The sequence below is a fragment of the Mixophyes fleayi genome, chromosome 7 (assembly GCF_038048845.1).
Source record: "Mixophyes fleayi isolate aMixFle1 chromosome 7, aMixFle1.hap1, whole genome shotgun sequence".
NCBI classification, from domain to species: Eukaryota; Metazoa; Chordata; class Amphibia; order Anura; family Limnodynastidae; genus Mixophyes; species Mixophyes fleayi.
The window spans coordinates 94,557,881-94,577,230 of record NC_134408.1 but is presented as its reverse complement, the minus strand read 5'-3'; the positions used below and the strand labels follow the sequence as shown (position 1 = coordinate 94,577,230).

General features: G+C 40.8%; 1 protein-coding gene across 1 annotated transcript; it reads left to right on the top strand.

Annotated features, from left to right (window-relative positions):
• The first annotated feature begins 13,863 nt into the window (after positions 1 to 13,863).
• FZD7 (frizzled class receptor 7) lies at positions 13,864 to 19,082 on the top strand. Its single transcript, XM_075180142.1, has one exon. It carries the CDS (start codon positions 14,278 to 14,280, stop codon positions 15,934 to 15,936), a length of 1,659 nt encoding a protein of 552 aa, XP_075036243.1. The 5' UTR covers positions 13,864 to 14,277; the 3' UTR covers positions 15,937 to 19,082.
• Positions 19,083 to 19,350: the final 268 nt, after the last annotated feature.

The following is a 19,350-nucleotide window of genomic DNA, read 5'->3' as shown; positions in this document are numbered from 1 at the left end:
ACACTGAACGCTGGTCTGCCTAGGTCTCCATATCAACACCACAAGAGGAGCTTTGATTGGCTCCTCTTGTGATGTTGATTTTTTTAATTTATTTTTTTACTTTTCAATAGTTTGATTTAGGGTTGAAAAACAGGGTCTTACTGTTCAGACTGGCATCTACCCGGGTCGGACCCAGGAATAACCCTGCAAAAGACCTGCGTTCAATGATGCAGGGGACCCCAATCACACTCTGCCTCGTCCCATGTTGGCAGAGCTCGCCCTGGCAGTAACCCGGGTTTTTGAGGCAATGTGAACTGGGATATATGTGAATTCATAAATGAAAACATACCTTCTGCGGCTGAGAGTTCACGATCAACTCTGAGAACTATGGACACTATGAAGAAAGGGTTTTTACTTATGGGTAGTTGTAGAGACACACATATTATGTTGTCCTGCTCTGGTGATCACTATGACAAGCAGGGGCAGGCTGGGCTGGGGGGCAGAGGGGCATCTGAAGGGCCAGTCCCATAGTGGGCTACCTTGGGCTGGGTCACGGGGCCACCTGCATTTTTTTTCCTTACAAATGTTCCTAATAGGTTGCTAAGTTGAGTCTTGTTCCCCTAGGCTACAATTTCCCAGCCTTTCCGTGATGACAAGTGTAGGACATATATTCATGGCGCTGTTTACAGATGCAGAAATTATCCCTGACACAAGTAAAAGCTTTGCTTTGTTCAGTGCTGGCAAAAGTTTTTTGAGCTGCACATTGTCATATTGAGCAAATAAATAACTTGTTTTGACAAACATGGCACAGGGAGACCACTTGCAGATATTAAACTGCCCGAGTAGATATCCCTAATGTTATAACAGTGACCATAAAGTTTCTACTATGAAACTGTGTTCATTTTATCCTTTACTACTGGCTAATTAAAGAAGTCTCACTGTGAGTTAATGTTTTGTGTTGTTGGAGAATCAGACAAGCCAAGGTATTTATGACTAAAAATAAAATGCTGTGCTTAGTCAAGTCTGTGACCTTGTGACATTTTAGCCCAAGTAAGATGTTGACTATTTCTTCAAGCGATTCTACTGCCAGCTGCTTTCTATCCAGCCATGAAGTGTAGGTATTGAAGTATTGAAGTAAATTAAGTACAGGCTTCAGACACATCTGACATGCACTTCTTGATTTAGCACTGGAATACTGGTCCAAATTGGAGACTCCTCTTGAGAAATTAGACTTTTTTATAGCTTATTGATGTATGACTGTGGGTTTGAGCCAACTTAAAATAAGCTGAGCCCCTTTGCTGCTAGAAAGCACATCAAATCAGTGTTAAGAGAGTATCATGCTGCTTTCAGTGTTCCTGAATGGCCAGACTCTGCTGAGCAAGAGGTCTTACGTGAGTTATAAAAACTCCAGAATTACACCCATTGGAACTCACTGTTTAGTTAAAACAGACACACAGTGTCTCATCCATTAAAAATTATAGTTCATATACTATGTTGGCCAGAAGTGTTTAACATTGTACCATTGTTCTGAGTGAGAAAACACGAGCGACTGAGGAAAAAGCTATCAGAAGAATGCAGCACTTTTGCTATTAATCATTGGTGAGTTTCCAGGGGCAAACGCAGGATTTGTAGAGGGGGGTTTTCACACCACGCCGCCAGTGAGAATGACCAGCATGCATGTGGGCGTAGCTATAATTTTAGACAGTGCTTGGCTGCTCTCCAACTCTTCCTGTCCCCATAATATACATGGGCAATGCTGCATGCACTAGTTAGGGGCACGCAGCTCTCCATTTTCAAGCAGAGCTGTGTGAAGTGGGAGCAGGGTCCAGCCACCTCAATTATACAGTGCCCCAGGCTTGGAGGGGGGTTTCCAGGCACTAGGATAACCCCCCCACCCCCCTCAGTTTGCCTATGAGTTTCATATCATTTTTTTGAGCGAGCAAATAAATAGCTTGTGTGTTATCAGCCCAAAAAAACATGACTAAAAGTATAACCATTGTACCAATTTTTTTTGCGACCCTTGCCTTAAATGTGTCACTAATTACTGTCAATTTAGGGAACCTCAGAATTTGTCACATGTAAGGATAGTGGTTATGGGTTCTATATTGCACATTTAAAGTGAAACTTATAAGTCCATCAAGGAAGACTTTTCTTTTAAGCTTAGACATTCTTTGAGGCTACAGAACCTTTAAAATATATGTTGATTTATTTGCCTTATGTAGCATAAAAAATGGTTGTGAGCAACATTTCAAATGAGCAAAAGGAGACTTGACTGGGAAAATTTAGGGGTGTCAATTAATTTCTGAGTGGCCACAGACCTCGTTCAGAGAGCAAACAGGCTAAATGTTTATTATACCTGCTCAGATTTTCAATGGATGCATGTGTGCAAATCTAGGTACAAACAAAGAATTTGTGTGCAGTTGTGGACACAGGAGAGCAGTGTTATTAAAAAATCAAAACTGACAGACCAGACATGGTAAATAACAGCGGTATTTCATTATGTATCACTGTGATTTGAAGTTATTCATAATGAAAGTTACCACAGCCGAACCATAAATAGACCCCTTGGTACAATATAAACTTACACTGGTAGAGGGTAGCACAGGGTGACCCAACAAATTGCACTCCCTAATTTTAGTATAATTTTTCATACTGGGCCTGTTAGATCTTATAAAGGACATACGCCCACCTTGTTTGAGGAAGATATCACATGCTTATGAAGAAATAAACCCCTACCTAACACCTGGCAGAAAACGACCTGCCACATTTTCATCATACTCTGGGGTGGATAGATTCCAAAGTCACATGAAAGACTGGAAAATGATTGGTGCTGCTAAGTACAATGCATGAGATAAAGATCATCCTAAGAATCTACAACAGTTCAATACAGTGTATAAATCACAAATTACGTTACGGTGAGATGCCTTTTATGGTTTTGTTGGTAAGGTAAATGAGAACTCCCTAGCAGCTAAACATTACACCCATGATTATATAGAGAAGGATTTTCTCTAGAAGCAATCATTTCTAATTGACTCCTATGTACGATAACATAGGCTAAAGAACAATATTTAAATGTCAGACATTTAAAATGTCTGATTTTAAACGTGTGCAACATCTATAAAAACTACAAAATCCTCCAAGGAATCGTAAATGACAATGAGGACTTTTGTCATTCTACTTCATGTAAATAGATTCAGGGCATACAGGAGCTGAGCAAAGCTTTCCACCACACATAATTGAAAAGCAATAATACACAACTCATCTTCCATTTGTGTAGTAAGATGTAGTGACACCTACATTCCATTCCAACTTTAAGTTGTTTGTTTAGCATGGGTTGTAGATCTCAGTATTTTAGATTTAGTCACAATTTTTTTGTGAAAGGATAATGTTAAATAAATGCTGTTAAGTTAATCGCTAAGTGGAATACTATATGCTTACAGACAGCTAATTACAGGGAGGAAACCACTAACTATATTAGTGACAATGTAATCAAGAAAATGGACTCTTGCTTAAGTTAAGTAATCAATACTACAGAGGTGATGGCTTGAAAATGTTTTCTTTTTCTTTCTCTTGGGAAATCATGGTAATGATTTCAAGGCCAAGACAAACCGCAAATATAAAACGTTTCTAGCTTAAAACAAGTTAGTCGATATTTATAAAGGACAGGGTTTTGTTAATAATTATCTTGCAGTGCAAGGAGAAAAGGAACAGGTCTTGAGTTTTGCAGTGTTTTATTTCTCATTTAATTCTGCCCTATCAAAATACTTATCCTTTAAAAGCTTTTTAAAGCTTTCTTCAACATAAATCAAATTACCAAAAAATGTGGGAGTGAACTTGTTTATTTAGTGAATGGACTAATTGCTCTCATCCAAAGAGATAAGGTTCAAAAGGCTTCATTTTTTTCACACACATAAAAAGGAGCTCACCTTTCTCCTGAATAGTATTACTAATTGATAGCGAGGTTCAAATTAATTAAAAAGGTCTACCCTGAGCAACAAAAGAAACAATTGCAAGTATTCTACTTACCAGGAAAGTGGTAGACAGGATTAACTAATTTATGATGTGTACAGCAGACTCATCACAAGCCAGGAAAGCTTCACAGACACTGTATAAATTAATTACAAGGGAAGGATAATGGTGATTGGGCTAATTCTGACTACTACCTGTTCCTGACTAGCTATATTGGAAATCATTGAAAGATTTTAAAGCTTTAAGGCCCCTTTGTCTGCTATTATTTAGTGCCTGTTGTTTTAATAATAATTTTAATATCTAGTGATTCTATTATTTAAAACAGGGGTGTCCAACCTTTTAGCTTCCCTGGGCCACATTGGAAGACGACGAGTTGGTTTGGGCCGCACATAAAATACACTAACACTAACGATAGCTGATCATCCAAAAAAACATAGAAAACATAGTTAACATATTAAACTTACTTGGAAATGAAGTTAGTAAGAGTTAGGAAACCTGTTGCAGAATCATGATTAAAGCAGCAGTCCCATTACCAGCTAAAATTTAACTTACCTGCATCTGCCCCTTAGTGGGGTTCGGGGAATTAAATGCCAAAAACTTTTTTTTCCTCTCTTTCTGCACCCATGAATCATTTTTTTTATTGACCAGTTTGAAATGGTCACCGATATAGGTAGCATCAAGAGGACTAATAGAAATCTACAGAGATTTAAAGATAGGGTGGTGGGAAAAATGGCTCATGGAGCACCTCCGATGAGGGTAACAGTGGGTGATAATTTCACCCTACTCAGCACTGCACATTTAAAATGGTTTAAAATATTAAAAATACAATCATCTCTTAATATTTATATTAGATACATACAGAGAACACAGCTAGTTCATAATTGCATGGTGCAGAAAGTCCAAATTCAGAGTAACAACAATAAGATACTGGATAATCTTTCACGGCTGCTGATAGTTCGAGCGGGTGACTCCTCTGTGCTGCGCTACGCAATGGATCTCGGGTGTGATGACGTCACCCCCGACATTCACTGCGAGCACAGCACGGAGGAGGAGACCAGGGAGGGAGCCGGAGCGCCAGCTGACGTGACCGCAAAGTAAGTATTTTCTTTTTTTGCAGGATATTTTTTTCATTAACAGCGCTGCCCCCTTGCCACAACCGCTGGGCCACATTTACAGGCGGGCTGGGCCGCATGCGGCCCGCGGGTTGGACAACACTGATTTAAAACATTGTTGAGCAATCTGATATATTGTACTTCAAGGGCAACAAATACAGGCCTCTTACCTGCAAAAGGGCACTACCCTTAATCTCAATAATAATAAAATAGCCCCAAAATTACATTTGCATCACACATCTCACATCTGAAAATGCACCCACGTACCTTTGACCTTCCACATGATATTTAGACCCATGCCATTTAGATCACATGCCATAACATCCCCCCCCACACACACACTTGATTAAGGGTTGTATTGGGAATTTAAAGTAGGCCTGGAAAATATTCAGAAAGTAGACAAATTGTCGGTTGATAGGGTCAAATAAACAGGAGAAGAGCCAATGTATGCAGGTATATGTACCACCATGTAGTCGGATGTGGCAGTAACCGTCACAAAGAGGGTGTAGTTATTACTCTAGACAGTGTTAGGTCATCCTCCAACCACTTCCCCTTCACTCAAACCAATGAGCACCACTATTAGATGCATTCGGCTCCGCTTACTTGAGGGGGGACAGTCAGATTGCGAGAGAGTCCCACCACAATAGGGACAGTCGGCAGGGAGCCACTTTCCTACCTGTTTTTTCAGCTTTCCCTATGTGCTGGTATCTAAAGCTCAGTTGCTGCTTGGCCAGATCCTGGAATGTTGGGGCCCTGCTTCACCTCCTGGGTGATGAAAAAATGGGGGGTGATAAAAGGCATGGGGATGAAGAAAGGGGGGGGAGAGATAAGGCACATGGGGATGAAGAAAGGGGAGGGGAGAGATGAAAGGCACAGGGGGGTGAAGAAAGGGGGGATAAAAGGCACATGGGGATGAAGAAAGGGGGGGGAGAGATAAGGCACATGGGGATGAAGAAAGGGGAGGGGAGAGATGAAAGGCACAGGGGGATGAAGAAAGGGGGGGAGATAAAAGGCACAGGGGGATGAAGAAAGGGGAGGGGAGAGATAAAAGGCACAGGGGGGTGAAGAAAGGGGGATAAAAGGCACAGGGTGATGAAGAAAGGGGGGGGAGAGATAAGGCACATGGGGATGAAGAAAGGGAGGGGGAGATAAAAGGCACAGGGGGATGAAGAAAGGGGGGGGAGATAAAAGGCACATGGGGATGAAGAAAGGGGAGGGGAGATAAAAGGCACAGGGGGATGAAGAAGGGGGCAGCATGGCACAGGGTGATGAAGAGGGGCAAAAACAGCATGGCAGAGTGTGAAGAGGGGTAAAAGCAGCATGGCAGAGTGTGATGAAGGGAGGAAGGGGGCATAGCGTGGTTGTGATGAAGGGACACAGTGTGATCATAAGGAAGCACAGCGTGGTGATCATGAAGGGTCACTCCCTACATACAGCCCCAGCAATAAATTAATAGTATTTACATTTCATAAATATACCTATTTCCTGCAACCATCACTGCCATTAAATTCAGTCACATTTAATAGAGACCTCATTCTCCCCAAACTCACCCCCACATTCAATAGTCCCACAAACCACCCCATCTTAAATTAATAGTCCCCAATATTACATAGCCCCACCATTACCCCACAATCAAAATAGCACCCATTAATTAGCCACCATCTACCTCACACACACTACATTGCCAAAAGTTCCCTGTGCCATCACACACATATTACTGTGCCAAATAGGTTTATTTATTAAATGGGAATACTATTATTTTAATGTTGGGGCTGGAGTGAGGACTAATTTTAAAACATGGGTGCTATATTGATTTAACACCGGTGCTGGTTGGAGTTTTCTAAATTTCATGTACCCATTTTTTTTCCAAATAGGGCCCCCAACATTCCAGGATCCAGACAAGCAGCAACTGATCCAAAGACACCAGCAGTAACAAGTGGTGACAATGACAAGACAGGTAGGAGAGAGCAGGACAGTCTGCCGACTGTCCTGAATTTGGTGGATGACTGTCCTGCTTAGTCAGAACTGTAATGTGTTTCTGGGGTGGGGGGTGGCGTGATGTGGATGGGGAGGGCCTGATAAATGTAGAGTTTTATTACAATATAGTATCAATGCCCCATGTTGACCACGCTCCCAACATACTGTGACCACGCCCTTGGCAGCGCCACACCGTTTTTTTCCTGCTCATCAACAGACGTGGGCCTGTATGCTTCAAATGCCAGGGCTGATTATTAGTCCTAGTCCGGTCCTGGTAACAAGCCATGACGACATGAAATGCATCACTGTGCCCCCGTCCTCGCTCCCTTCTCTTGCTATGCGGGAGAATTGCAGACCGTCTTATGAATCCGGGAGAGTCGACATGTAAGTCTTTATATCACAAGGTAGACTTGCTCATTGTTATTGCCCTGGGATGACATACAGTTGCCCAATGGATAAAGTTGTATCTTTTGCAGAGAACACAGAAGAGATATATTGTGAGCCAGGGCAACACAAAATAAACTGTTGTGTCTGATTATAAACATAGCTAAAAAGCTCAGAAGGAAGCTGGAAAGAAAGAGCAAAACATTTTGTAAATGTTGCAGGATGGCATGAACAAGACACTAAATTAAAGTAATCTAAAATGTGACGTATTTATTAACTAAGCAATACTAACTAGGGCAGAATAGAGGAGATAATGGTATAAAACACAAAGCTATCATACACACAGTCTTGACACCTATACTAGTAATAACTATGATTTCCCTAATTTATAAGACTAGTGTCCAGTTCATTAAAAGAAACTTCACACACACATCTTCCAGCTGTGCTGGGAAGGTTAATTTTATGCACATGTATTTTTATTATGCTGCTTCAGTTGTTTTATATGTGGGATCCATTGTAATCTTAAAACATTACTAACTAATGTGCTAATTCCCATAATGCGCTTTTGTATAAATAATCTAAATGTATTAATATGTGTTAGAATTAACGCCTAGTTCAAGTATTATTAATCCTAAGCATACCTATGTGTAAATTCATATTTAGAGGGAAATATCAAATGCAAACAAATTATGCCATTGTATGTGTCCACCTCAGGTAAATAACTTATAGTCATTTTCTTAGTCTTTATTATAGTGGACTTGTATAGCTTGTATTTTGGCCATGACTAATTAAATATAATTAACACAAAATAGCTATTTAACATTTATAGACAAGCGACCTAAACACCTAGCACACAGCATTTAAATTACATCAATATATGTCCAGTAAAGTAGATGACTCGTCTGTAAAGTTAGACCTGAGTATGATTAGCTTAGACATACTTAGATATGTGACAATTATGAGTACCTAGGAATAGTAAATGAGAGGAAGTTCTTGATGAAAGTAGCTTCAGGTATGAACACCAACTTGTTTACTGATCCTACATGAGACTATCAGACAATGGTCTAATTACATCAAAAACCCACATGTCAACTTTCCTGTGTTTGGGAAATGAGGAAAGTCTGCAACCATCACTAAACTGATTAGCAGCTATGTGAAAATCGTGTCTCAGAAAGACCAATCTCACTTTTATGACTGAGCTTCAATTACTGTTAAGTAGCTTTTACTTGTTTAGATGCAGTCAGTTGTTCATGGGCCCTAAAGCTTTTACCTTTAAAACTAGTTTTGCAAGTGCTCCACAAACACTCTTAAAAGTTGAATTAACTAACACCACACTAAAGTGAATATTCAAGGCTGCCTGAGGCTGAGCAGATTTTGCAAAAGCTAAGTAACATCAAATATGCTAGAGCAACCAGTGACAATTCTATTCTAATGTCAACAAACAGTACTGATAGATATTGCTTGGAGAAAAAGGTTATCACATTACAAGAGTGTGACCTTAAGGAATGGAGTTTATCACTTCTGACTAGTAGAAATTTTTCTGATTGCATTGTTGTAGAAATGGAAGGCTATTTTACAAGTCCTACAATTTGATTTAAATTTAGTTTTCAGCCATGAGGATGATGCTACCATCTAAGTAATGTTTTGAGACAGTACCGATGCATTGTCAACTAGTGATTGAATTATTTAATAAAATAAATCTGATGGAGTTTTAAATGTCAGTGTATGTAAACATTGAACTTTTAAGTAGGTTTTGTTACTCTCAATCCACTTTATTTTTTCATTATCCATTTATCTCTTTTAAAGGGCACTATGGAAGGAGTTCATACTAGAATCCTCTTATACCTGCCCAGAGAGGAAAAAAATATTGTTTACTCAGTGATGGTAGTGAATTAGAAATTCAACATTTGCAGAACACAATTAGTCAAAGCAATTTAATTTTGAGTGTCATTTTATGCTTATGTATAATCACTTTGGGCAGCATGGTGGTACAGTGGTAAGCATTGCTGCCTCACAGCATTGGGTTCATGGGTTTAATTATGACCAGCTCAACTATCAGACCCCCCTAGCCTCGCAGCGAAGGGGGTCTGAAGACCCTTGCCCCCTAAGGGACCTTTTTGGTTCCGGGGGTCGGGGACCAGGGCCCTTTCTTTTTAAAGGAAGGGCCAGTTCCGCAACCCTTGTGCACTTTTTTATGGTTTGGCACCTTTTTGTGGGCACATTGGGTTTTTGATTGCACGTTCCCAGGCTTTCAATAAAAAAAAAAATCTGTGTGGAGTGTGTATGTTCTCTCCGTGTTTGCATTGCTTTCCTCTGGGTGTTCAAGTTACCTCCCATACTCCAAAGACATAATGGTAGTTAATAATATAAGACTGGACCAAGGGATTTGTCAAAGGGTGAAAAGTAACATGCCTTTTTTTTGCTTCTCCCTATACATTAAAGGTGTTAAACTCACCCGCTCTTGTCAGCGATGGATATACCATGCCTTTGCATGGGGAATACTATTTAATAATTATTGCAGTGGAACTTTTACAGCCACAATTCCTGTTCTGTTATCACCATCTCCTAATAGCAACAACAGATGAAAATCATTCAAAAATATATATTCATTGTTTGATAAAGTATTTTGAATGCAAAAAGGTTTATATATATATATATATATATATATATATATATATATATATATATATATATATATATATATATATATTAGATTTTTATTTTTTAATTATTATCTATATTTTACCATGTTTTCATTAGTGGGACTGAATGGCCAACTTTGGCAATTTTTTCTTGACAAATTGCGTCGATAAGTGATTTTTTTGTTGCTGATATAAGCATTCTTATCACAGCATTTTAATAAATAGGCCTTTGAGTTTAAGGGGAATATTTAAAGAGGATCCCATAATATGAAAGATACTTTTCAATCTTCATCGCATAGATAAGGATTGAAAGATCTTTCATATTTATCAAAAAATCTCCACAGGAACAGCCATTCCGAAAAAATGGCTGTTCCTGTGAAGTGTAACACTTACTTTTCATGGGCTCTTCACTGAAATTGCAATGATTTAATCTTCCTGCAAATCCTAGTGCGCATGCGCCAACCGAAAGTATCGGGCACGCACACAGAGAGCACTGAATAAGGAACAATTAGCATGTGACAGGGAGGGATCACATTATTATTATTATTATTATTAATTTTTATTTATAGGGCGCCACAAAGTATCCGTAGCGCCGTACAAGGACAAACAATGGCACAGTACAAGGTGAAACAGCACAGTACAAGTAACAGTAAGCACTATAACTCTGGGGGCTCAGGCACAGCATGAAAGAGAGGGAGGGAGGGGAAAAGTGATTACAGGCAGGTAACTATGGCCCAAGAGGGTGGGCACGGATGACAGGTTGAGAGTCACTGAGGGGAGCGGAGAGAAGCGAGAGGAGACAGAGGGCAGAGGGACTGAGAGGAGGTGAGCTGAGTAGCTGGAGAGCGCAGTTAAAAGTGATGGAAACATAAGGTAGGAGAGCCCTGCTCAAAGGAGCGAACAATCTAAAGGGAGGGGAAGACAGACAGACACATGGATGAGACGGAGAGACGGGAGGAAGGGGGAGAAGGGAAGAAGGGATAAGAAAGAGAGGTAGCCGACCGGTGGGAGTTTAGGCATGAGACTGGAAGGCTTTAAGGAAAAAGTGGGTTTTTAATGTTCGTTTGAAAGAGGACAGATTAGGGGAAGTTCTGATGGAGCGGGGGAGCTTGCTCCAATGGAGGGGAGCGGCGCGGGAGAAGTCTTGGATACGTGCGTGAGAGGAGGTAATCAGAGGGGAAGAGAGGCGACGATCGTTGGACGATCGCAGTGAGCGGGAGGGAGTGTGAATAGAGATAAGGTTAGAGATGTAGGGAGCAGTGGAGTTGGCGAGGGCCTTGTAAGTCAGAGTGAGGAGCTTGAAAAGGATTATGTAGGGGAAGGGGAGCCAGTGAAGGGCTTGGTAGAGTGGGGATACAGAGGTGGAACGGCGAGAGAGGAAAATAAGCCTAGCAGCGGCGTTAAGTACAGATCTAAGGGGAGCGAGATGAGAGAGGGGGAGGCCGATAAGGAGAAGGTTGCAGCAGTCCAAGCGGGAGATAATCAGAGAGTGGACGATCACATGATCCCTCCACACATGCGCTGTCCAGCTCTGCTCTTTTCAATTATGATACGTACGCCAGCTGCAGCTGGAGCACATTAACATGCTAAAAAATATATTATTATTTTTTCTCAAACTTTAGTAAATAGCATTACTGAGCAGTGTCCATACATTGTTATGGGGACTGCTCAGTAAAACAATGAGATATGCAAAGCATATCTCATGCAGTGATAATAAAGCTTGCAGTGATAGCAAATAAGAATTTTGCAGTTAATCCCCGAAAACTGACGTTTTCGTAGATTGAACACACTTTTTAGTTTCATAAATAGGCCCCTAAAACGGTTATGTATATGGATAAGGCTATAACATGGGTAAAATAAGATACGATTTTGTAATATTATGAAATGGAGGAGGAAATTATCAAAATACCACAAAACTCCTGTATTTAACCACTGACTTCCTGCATAGTACATTTATAATAGAGGACCACAAAGGAAAGAATCTTTGAAGAGGCCTGTCAAACCACTGCATAGAGTATACTTGTATTCCTGAAAGCTCAAACAAAGGATCATTGTTCAACATTACACCAAAAAAGTAAGCACCAACAGAAACCAAAACTGAAAAGTGTGCATTTCCAAGACAATGTGTGCATATAGCAGAAAATCATTGAAATTAAATAAAAAATCATAATAAGACAATCTATAAAATGTCACACGTTTTAACAGTTTTGGTTTAATGCACTGATGTACTGCACACACAAAAATGAGCCTAAAATACAGTCAATTAGCAGTACATAGAGGCACTGTTGCTTAGACTAAACACAGACACAATGAACTCTAAAATGACATACACATGCACATATATAAACATACAAGCAGGCCTATACATGTTTATATACTTTTTCATCATAATGCTGTAATTAGAGGCCTCTGCCCTTTTCCTTTCATGAGTCTTAAAGACCCATGAAGCATATTGATATCATCAAATTTTTCAGTTTTTGCACCTGGTGGAACAATAAAAAACTAAGGGAAAAACATTTTCCTGAAGAAAAAAAATCTGTTTTTCCTACGTGCTTTCATACACAGGAAAACATATTTCTACTCAGAACATACTTCAGAATATCAGGTATCTTCATATGTTACAGAAAAGTTACTATTATTGTCCATGGAGTCTACTAACTTAATAATGCAAGAAATCTATTCTCAAACCAAATGTGCAATTAAAAGTTTAATGAAACAGCAAAAACAGACGCCCCAGTAGCATATTTATGACAGTCATGTTCAACCCTGATATTTCAAAGACCAGACGCTACCTACTTATAACCTCCTGTATTGGGTGTTGGCAAATATTTAGAAATGATCCCACTTGTTGAGAATCAATCTTTTGTCATTTTGTCTTCACTACTTGTCAGAGCTGCTCTAAAGCAGCCTAGGGTAGTCCTATGTGAGATCCTTTGTGCAACATATCCAGACATGCACTTTTTTTTTTTTACAAGCTCATTAATTCGTTGAATGTGACCTCATTCGAATTGTGACACAGAACCTCATATCTTACATGCAGGCTATTGTCTTACATCATAAGCTCCAACAGACTTATGTATTTCTTGTTTCAGTGCCTGTCTGTCAGTCATAGAACTTTCAGAACTGTGCAGTTTTACAGAATGTGTTGTTGCATATAAAATGCACATTAAAGATGTTACACTTTGACCTACATCTACATTCTCACATGCTTTTCTATACACTAGATGATGTTGGAGCACCATCATCTAGTGTATAGAATGCCCATCTTGATTACAGAAACACCAATAACCTACTAACTTAATACACGTCCCTTTTAGCTTACTTAAAGCATCATAAACAGTATCAAACGTGGTTACTATTAATGTTTTTTATGTAAATATGTCTACATTAGAACTTTGTGCAATATTAATGAAAGCACGAGTTAAGTTTAAGCATTAGAGATGGCTAATATAACTGTGTTTAAATGGGGATATTTACTTTTCCCTCACACACTTTCAGTCTGAGTTTCACTACAAACAGGGCCTCACCCTCCCCCTCTAGGCGCCCCTCGCTTTGTTCAGTTTCCAACATCCCACCCTGGTTCATTCCCTCAACCCCCACCACAGCCAAGCCAATGGGGATGGGACCTGTGAAGAAAAACAAATGCCCCCATTGGAGAAGGCTTGGGCTCGTCTCCCCACCCTCCCCACTCTACCACGGGTTTGTGAATGGGGGGTCTAGCACTCTGATTATTATGGTGGGAGGGCAGAAGGACTTTGGCGGCGGCCCCGCCCCCTTTCCTTGTTACAGAGTTACGCCCTCTTATAAGGAGAGCGGCGCTAGCTCCAGCACTGTGTTTAGAGATAGAGGAGACTGTGCATAGAGCTGGCTATACTTACAGCACGTTGTATATACAAAGAAGTGGAACTTGGAGTCGATACGTCCGCCCGTCCTAGCAGTGTTCAAGCTGTGTTTCCAGCAAAGGGCGCGCTGCAGAACGGGGCTCACTGGTCAACTCATCAGACTTTTTATGGACTCTGGGATAAGCGAAGCTGTTTAGAGCTGTATAAGGACACCGCACCCCGACTGCTTTGGAGCTTTTCGAGAGTACTGTGGACTGTTTCTGGCTTTTCATTTAACCCCGAGTTCGGATTGCTCCCTACTTTCTACCGCCCCCTGCTGCTTGGAGACGAGGCTGCACCCCACTTGTTGCTGGTGTTCAGTATCCATTCATCATGGAGAGTGTAGGGTGTCTGCTCTGTGTGGTCACCCTGCTGCTGGGGATACCCCCTCCCGGTTCAGCCGCTCAACAATACCACGGGGAGAAGGGCATCTCCGTCCCGGACCACGGCTTCTGTCAGCCTATCTCTATACCGCTGTGCACGGACATTGCCTATAACCAGACCATCATGCCCAACCTGCTGGGCCACACCAACCAGGAGGACGCCGGGCTGGAGGTGCACCAGTTCTATCCGCTGGTCAAAGTCCAGTGCTCGGCGGAGCTGCGCTTCTTCCTGTGCTCCATGTATGCTCCGGTGTGCACGGTGCTGGAGCAGGCCATCCCCCCATGCCGGTCCCTGTGTGAGCGGGCCAGACAGGGATGCGAGGCCCTGATGAACAAGTTCGGGTTCCAGTGGCCAGAAAGACTACGTTGTGAGAACTTCCCGGTGCACGGAGCAGGCGAGATCTGCGTGGGGCAGAACAGTTCTGACACTCCGACAGGACCCACCGCCAACCCCACGCCTTACCTCCCGGACATCATCACCTTCCACCCGCAGTCACACCGGGACTTCACCTGCCCGCGGCAGCTAAAAGTGCCCCCTTACCTGGCATACCGCTTCCTCGGAGAGAAGGATTGCGGTGCCCCCTGTGAGCCCAGCAAGGCTAATGGCTTGATGTACTTTAAGGAGGAGGAGGTGCGCTTCGCTCGGCTCTGGGTGGGCATCTGGGCTATCCTGTGCGGCATCTCTACCCTCTTCACTGTGCTCACTTACCTAGTGGACATGAGACGCTTCAGCTACCCCGAGCGACCCATTATCTTCCTCTCAGGTTGTTACTTCATGGTGGCTGTAGCTTATGCCTCTGGCTTCTTGTTGGAGGATCGCGCTGTGTGCCTGGATCGCTTTTCGGATGATACTTACAGGACTGTGGCCCAGGGCACCAAGAAAGAGGGTTGCACCATACTTTTCATGATCCTCTACTTCTTTGGCATGGCCAGCTCCATCTGGTGGGTCATCCTGTCCCTTACCTGGTTCTTGGCAGCGGGCATGAAATGGGGCCACGAAGCGATCGAGGCTAACTCGCAGTACTTTCACTTGGCTGCCTGGGCGGTGCCGGCCGTGAAGACCATCACGATCCTGGCCATGGGGAAAGTGGACGGCGACATCCTCAGCGGAGTGTGCTATGTTGGCATCAACAGTGTGGATTCTCTACGTGGTTTTGTGCTGGCTCCACTCTTCGTCTATCTGTTCATCGGCACCTCATTCCTGCTGGCTGGCTTTGTGTCTCTGTTCCGCATCCGCACCATCATGAAACATGACGGTACCAAGACCGAGAAGCTGGAGAGGCTCATGGTGCGCATTGGGGTGTTCAGTGTACTGTACACGGTGCCAGCTACCATCGTGCTGGCCTGTTATTTCTACGAGCAGGCCTTCAGGGACACGTGGGAGAAGACATGGCTTATGCAGACCTGCAAGAGCTTTGCCATACCTTGCCCCAACCACCACTTTGCCCCCATGAGCCCAGACTTTACAGTGTTTATGATAAAGTATCTCATGACCATGATTGTTGGTATCACCTCTAGCTTTTGGATCTGGTCAGGCAAGACCCTACAGTCCTGGCGCAAATTCTACCACAAATTAAGCAACAACAGCAAGGGAGAAACTGCTGTATGAGCCTTGTAACTGTGCTCCTTAGATGGAGCTAAAAGGACTGATTTATTTCAGTGGTACTCAGTATCTGTGGATCATTGCTTGACAAACCTCTTGACTTAATGCACATGTTCCCACAGAAACTTTATCCCGCATTAATGGGTCCTGTCTTCTCAATTAAGTGCTGTGCTTGATTTTTATGAGGACACTGTTTTAAGTTCTGAAGTTTTGTTTATTTTTGTTTTTTTATGTAGCAGGAATCTTAAAATATGTGACTTAACAAAAATATACCATTTGTAAACTTGCTTTTGTTCTTGAAACAGACGTTTCTGATTTAAATGTGTGCATTTTAAATGAAAGCAATGGGTGATTTGGGTTTGCAACTTTCATGTCTACAATGCAGCTTTAAGGCTGTTCAAATACTGTGCTTGTCATGCTGTTTATAGCAGCTTCCAGGTGATGAAATGGTTAATATTGGATGCACAATAACATTGTGATGGTTGTATCCAGCATGAAGTGGAGAAACAGACATGGCATTCTTGCATTTGTCATTTACTCAGCTGTCAGGCATAGAATTTTGATGTTTACTTAGCAGATCAAGTCTTGTGGATTGCTAATAAGTTGGGTCTTAAGCACCCTGCAGACAGTTAATTAAAGTTCCACTAAGTGAGACTTCACCTATACAGCAGCTGGGCAAATAATGCCTTTTGGTGGTTACTGTTCCCTACTGCTATGTCAACAAGGTTTTCACACAGCTTTATATTGTAATTCAGACTCTAAAAGTAACATCACTGCACATATTTTCTTTTTTTTTTTTCTTTTGGTCCCCAATTCATTAATGTTAAATGGTGTGAATGCAGCCTAAATTAACTGTACACTTTTAAAATGAACATCTTTAATCCCCATTTCATCTTAAATTGTTTATTGCTTGGTAATGTGTTGGCTTATTTTAACATTTTTAGGTTTAAGTTTTATATAGTGTTGAAGGGTAGAACTGGTTAAGCGTTAGTGGCTGAGGCCAGCAACACATTCCTTTTTTGCATAGCTTTGCTATCTTCTGCAGCTGCAAATGGGGTTAAAGCATTTCCTCTAGACAAATGCCAAATTGCCTCATTCCTTTTTAAAAACTGCCACCCATACTTGTTTCATGGGTGGGGTAATGGCCTTAATATTTCTGGCTTTACAGGAATCTTGTTCTTGCAATATTCATGAACTGTAAATCTTTATATTGATCTAAAGTGCATTATAGCTTTTAAATCTTCTTACAGCACTAACAAAGCAATGTTTAACACTTAACACCTTCTTTATGGGTTAGCAAAAGGGGTCACCCCCAACAGAGGCTAAAGGCTACCAACAAATCTCAACTTTTGTACATGTTTACATTTCATTTCTTTTAATAGTATTGCACACCATTGCTATCTCTTGCAGAATACAGTAGGATATTGAAGCAGTTTACAAAATTTCATGTCTATTTCTGTTTTTAATGACTTAAGTTAACAATTCTGATGCATTCAGTGTGTACACAATTGCTGTTTTGCAATATCTTACAGTTTCTAACAAGAAGGTTCGGAAGTATTAAACCTCCTTCCCCCCCCCCCCCCGCCCCCCCCCAACATGAAGTTCACAGGGATCAGTTTCCCTCATTTTTTTACACCCAAGACAGTTGCTGAATAATGTGTATTTTGAAAGTAAAATACTATGTATGACATTAAGAGACTATTTTATAACAAAAAATTTTTACATGCATGTCAAACTATCAGTAAATGAAGACTACATTGTTATATATATTTTTTTTTGTAAATAATTGTAACTTTTTTGTACGAAGATATATATGTATTTATATGTTTCTAAGCCTCACTTTATCTTGTGTACAGATCACTAAATAAAGCCTACTTTTAGGTATCTGTTGTTGGTGTTCTCTTGGCAATTCTGTCAGAAGTGTGATTTTATAGGAAGATTGGATTTTCATACTACAGAAGACCTTTACAAAGGAAAATATGGGTTTAATTGTAGGTGTTGGTAGGTTCTAGATTGTCCACACAATTACCAGGACTGTGCAACCATTACAGCCATCCACTGAAATTCTGAGCATTAATTGGAGAAGTAATTCGGCAACCAATTAAATGCTGGGACTTGTGAACTTGGTTTTGTAGTACAGCTTTGCATTTCAAACTATGTGAAAGTCAGTGCTAAAGCAGTTCAGTATACACTTACTGCAAATTTTACAAAGCACTTGATTCATTCAGGAAGTATTTGGTTTTTTTTGGAGTTTTTTTTTAACCTATTCATTCCTGAGATCATTTTAGAGTCAGATTATTGGGCATAGGGGTATTGAAAAATGTTAAATACTACTGCCCACTATTGAGAGTTTTTAAAGAACACCAGACAATACTATTTGGATCATTCACAAAAGGAAACTAAAACAAGAAACTTAGCATTTTACTTATTGCTGAAAATGAGCTTCAGACACTTAAAGGATCCTGGGACTACACCGACAACTAATTTAAACCAGGCCTGCACTAATAGATGTACATTAATGCTTACATGTATGTAGTGGGTTTTGACTTAGTTGACTAGATTCATTTATTCATGTCAATATTTTTAAAAATGTATAGCAAATACTGTGGTTTTGTTTTTTAAGCTATAGCTATGTATTTATTCTATAGCCCTACTTGTTTTTAGTACTCTTACAACCTATAGATGTCACTGTTGCTATTAGCTACAGCAACAAAGACTTGATCCAGCAGCTAACCCCCAATACAAAAGGTCTGCTAGAAATGACAGACAAGTTTATTCAATGATTGCAAAATACAAAACATACACATGGAGGAAAGGGGGGGGGGTGTCATCTTTCAAGTGAGACTTGCCATGTAGTTTGACTATTGACATTTAAATATTTTTAACAGAGAACTTGGCAACAACAGTTTTGGCTTAATAAATATATGTACTTCAATGTGACCTGCATTGATAAGATTGAGACATTTTTATAACCTATTCCTAAAATAAGCCTCTTGTGTTGCAAATTTATGTCACTAAATAAACCATGTCCCTTAAATTGTAACCACAGCAGTTTTTAGAACAAAAAGTAAGTATATATGGTTTTGAAACATTCTTCTGTGTTTCATTTGCAATGTGGTCTATGTCTGAACAACATGCACCTGTGATCCTATTTACTGTATGTAATAGTAAATCAGTTCTATAAAGCCTTAATGTTGCTTCTGTTCATTTGAAGCTTGGGAGAACTCAAATCCTTGTGATGACCAGTTTCCCTACACACCTCAGTGTTTGAGGAAAATTTGTTAATATATTGCCATGGAGTACCTTTATGCCAAATCAGGGGTATTGGGTGTGTGTGTATAGTGTTTTTTTTTTTTAAATAAAGATGGCTGAACATAGGCTGTTCTTTTCATGTACAAGCAACAGGATCATGGACCAATT

Coding starts and splice junctions, on each gene's coding strand:
- FZD7 (XM_075180142.1), top strand. CDS start 14,278: ATGGAGAGTGTAGGGTGTCTGCTCTGTGTGGTCACCCTGCTGCTGGGG.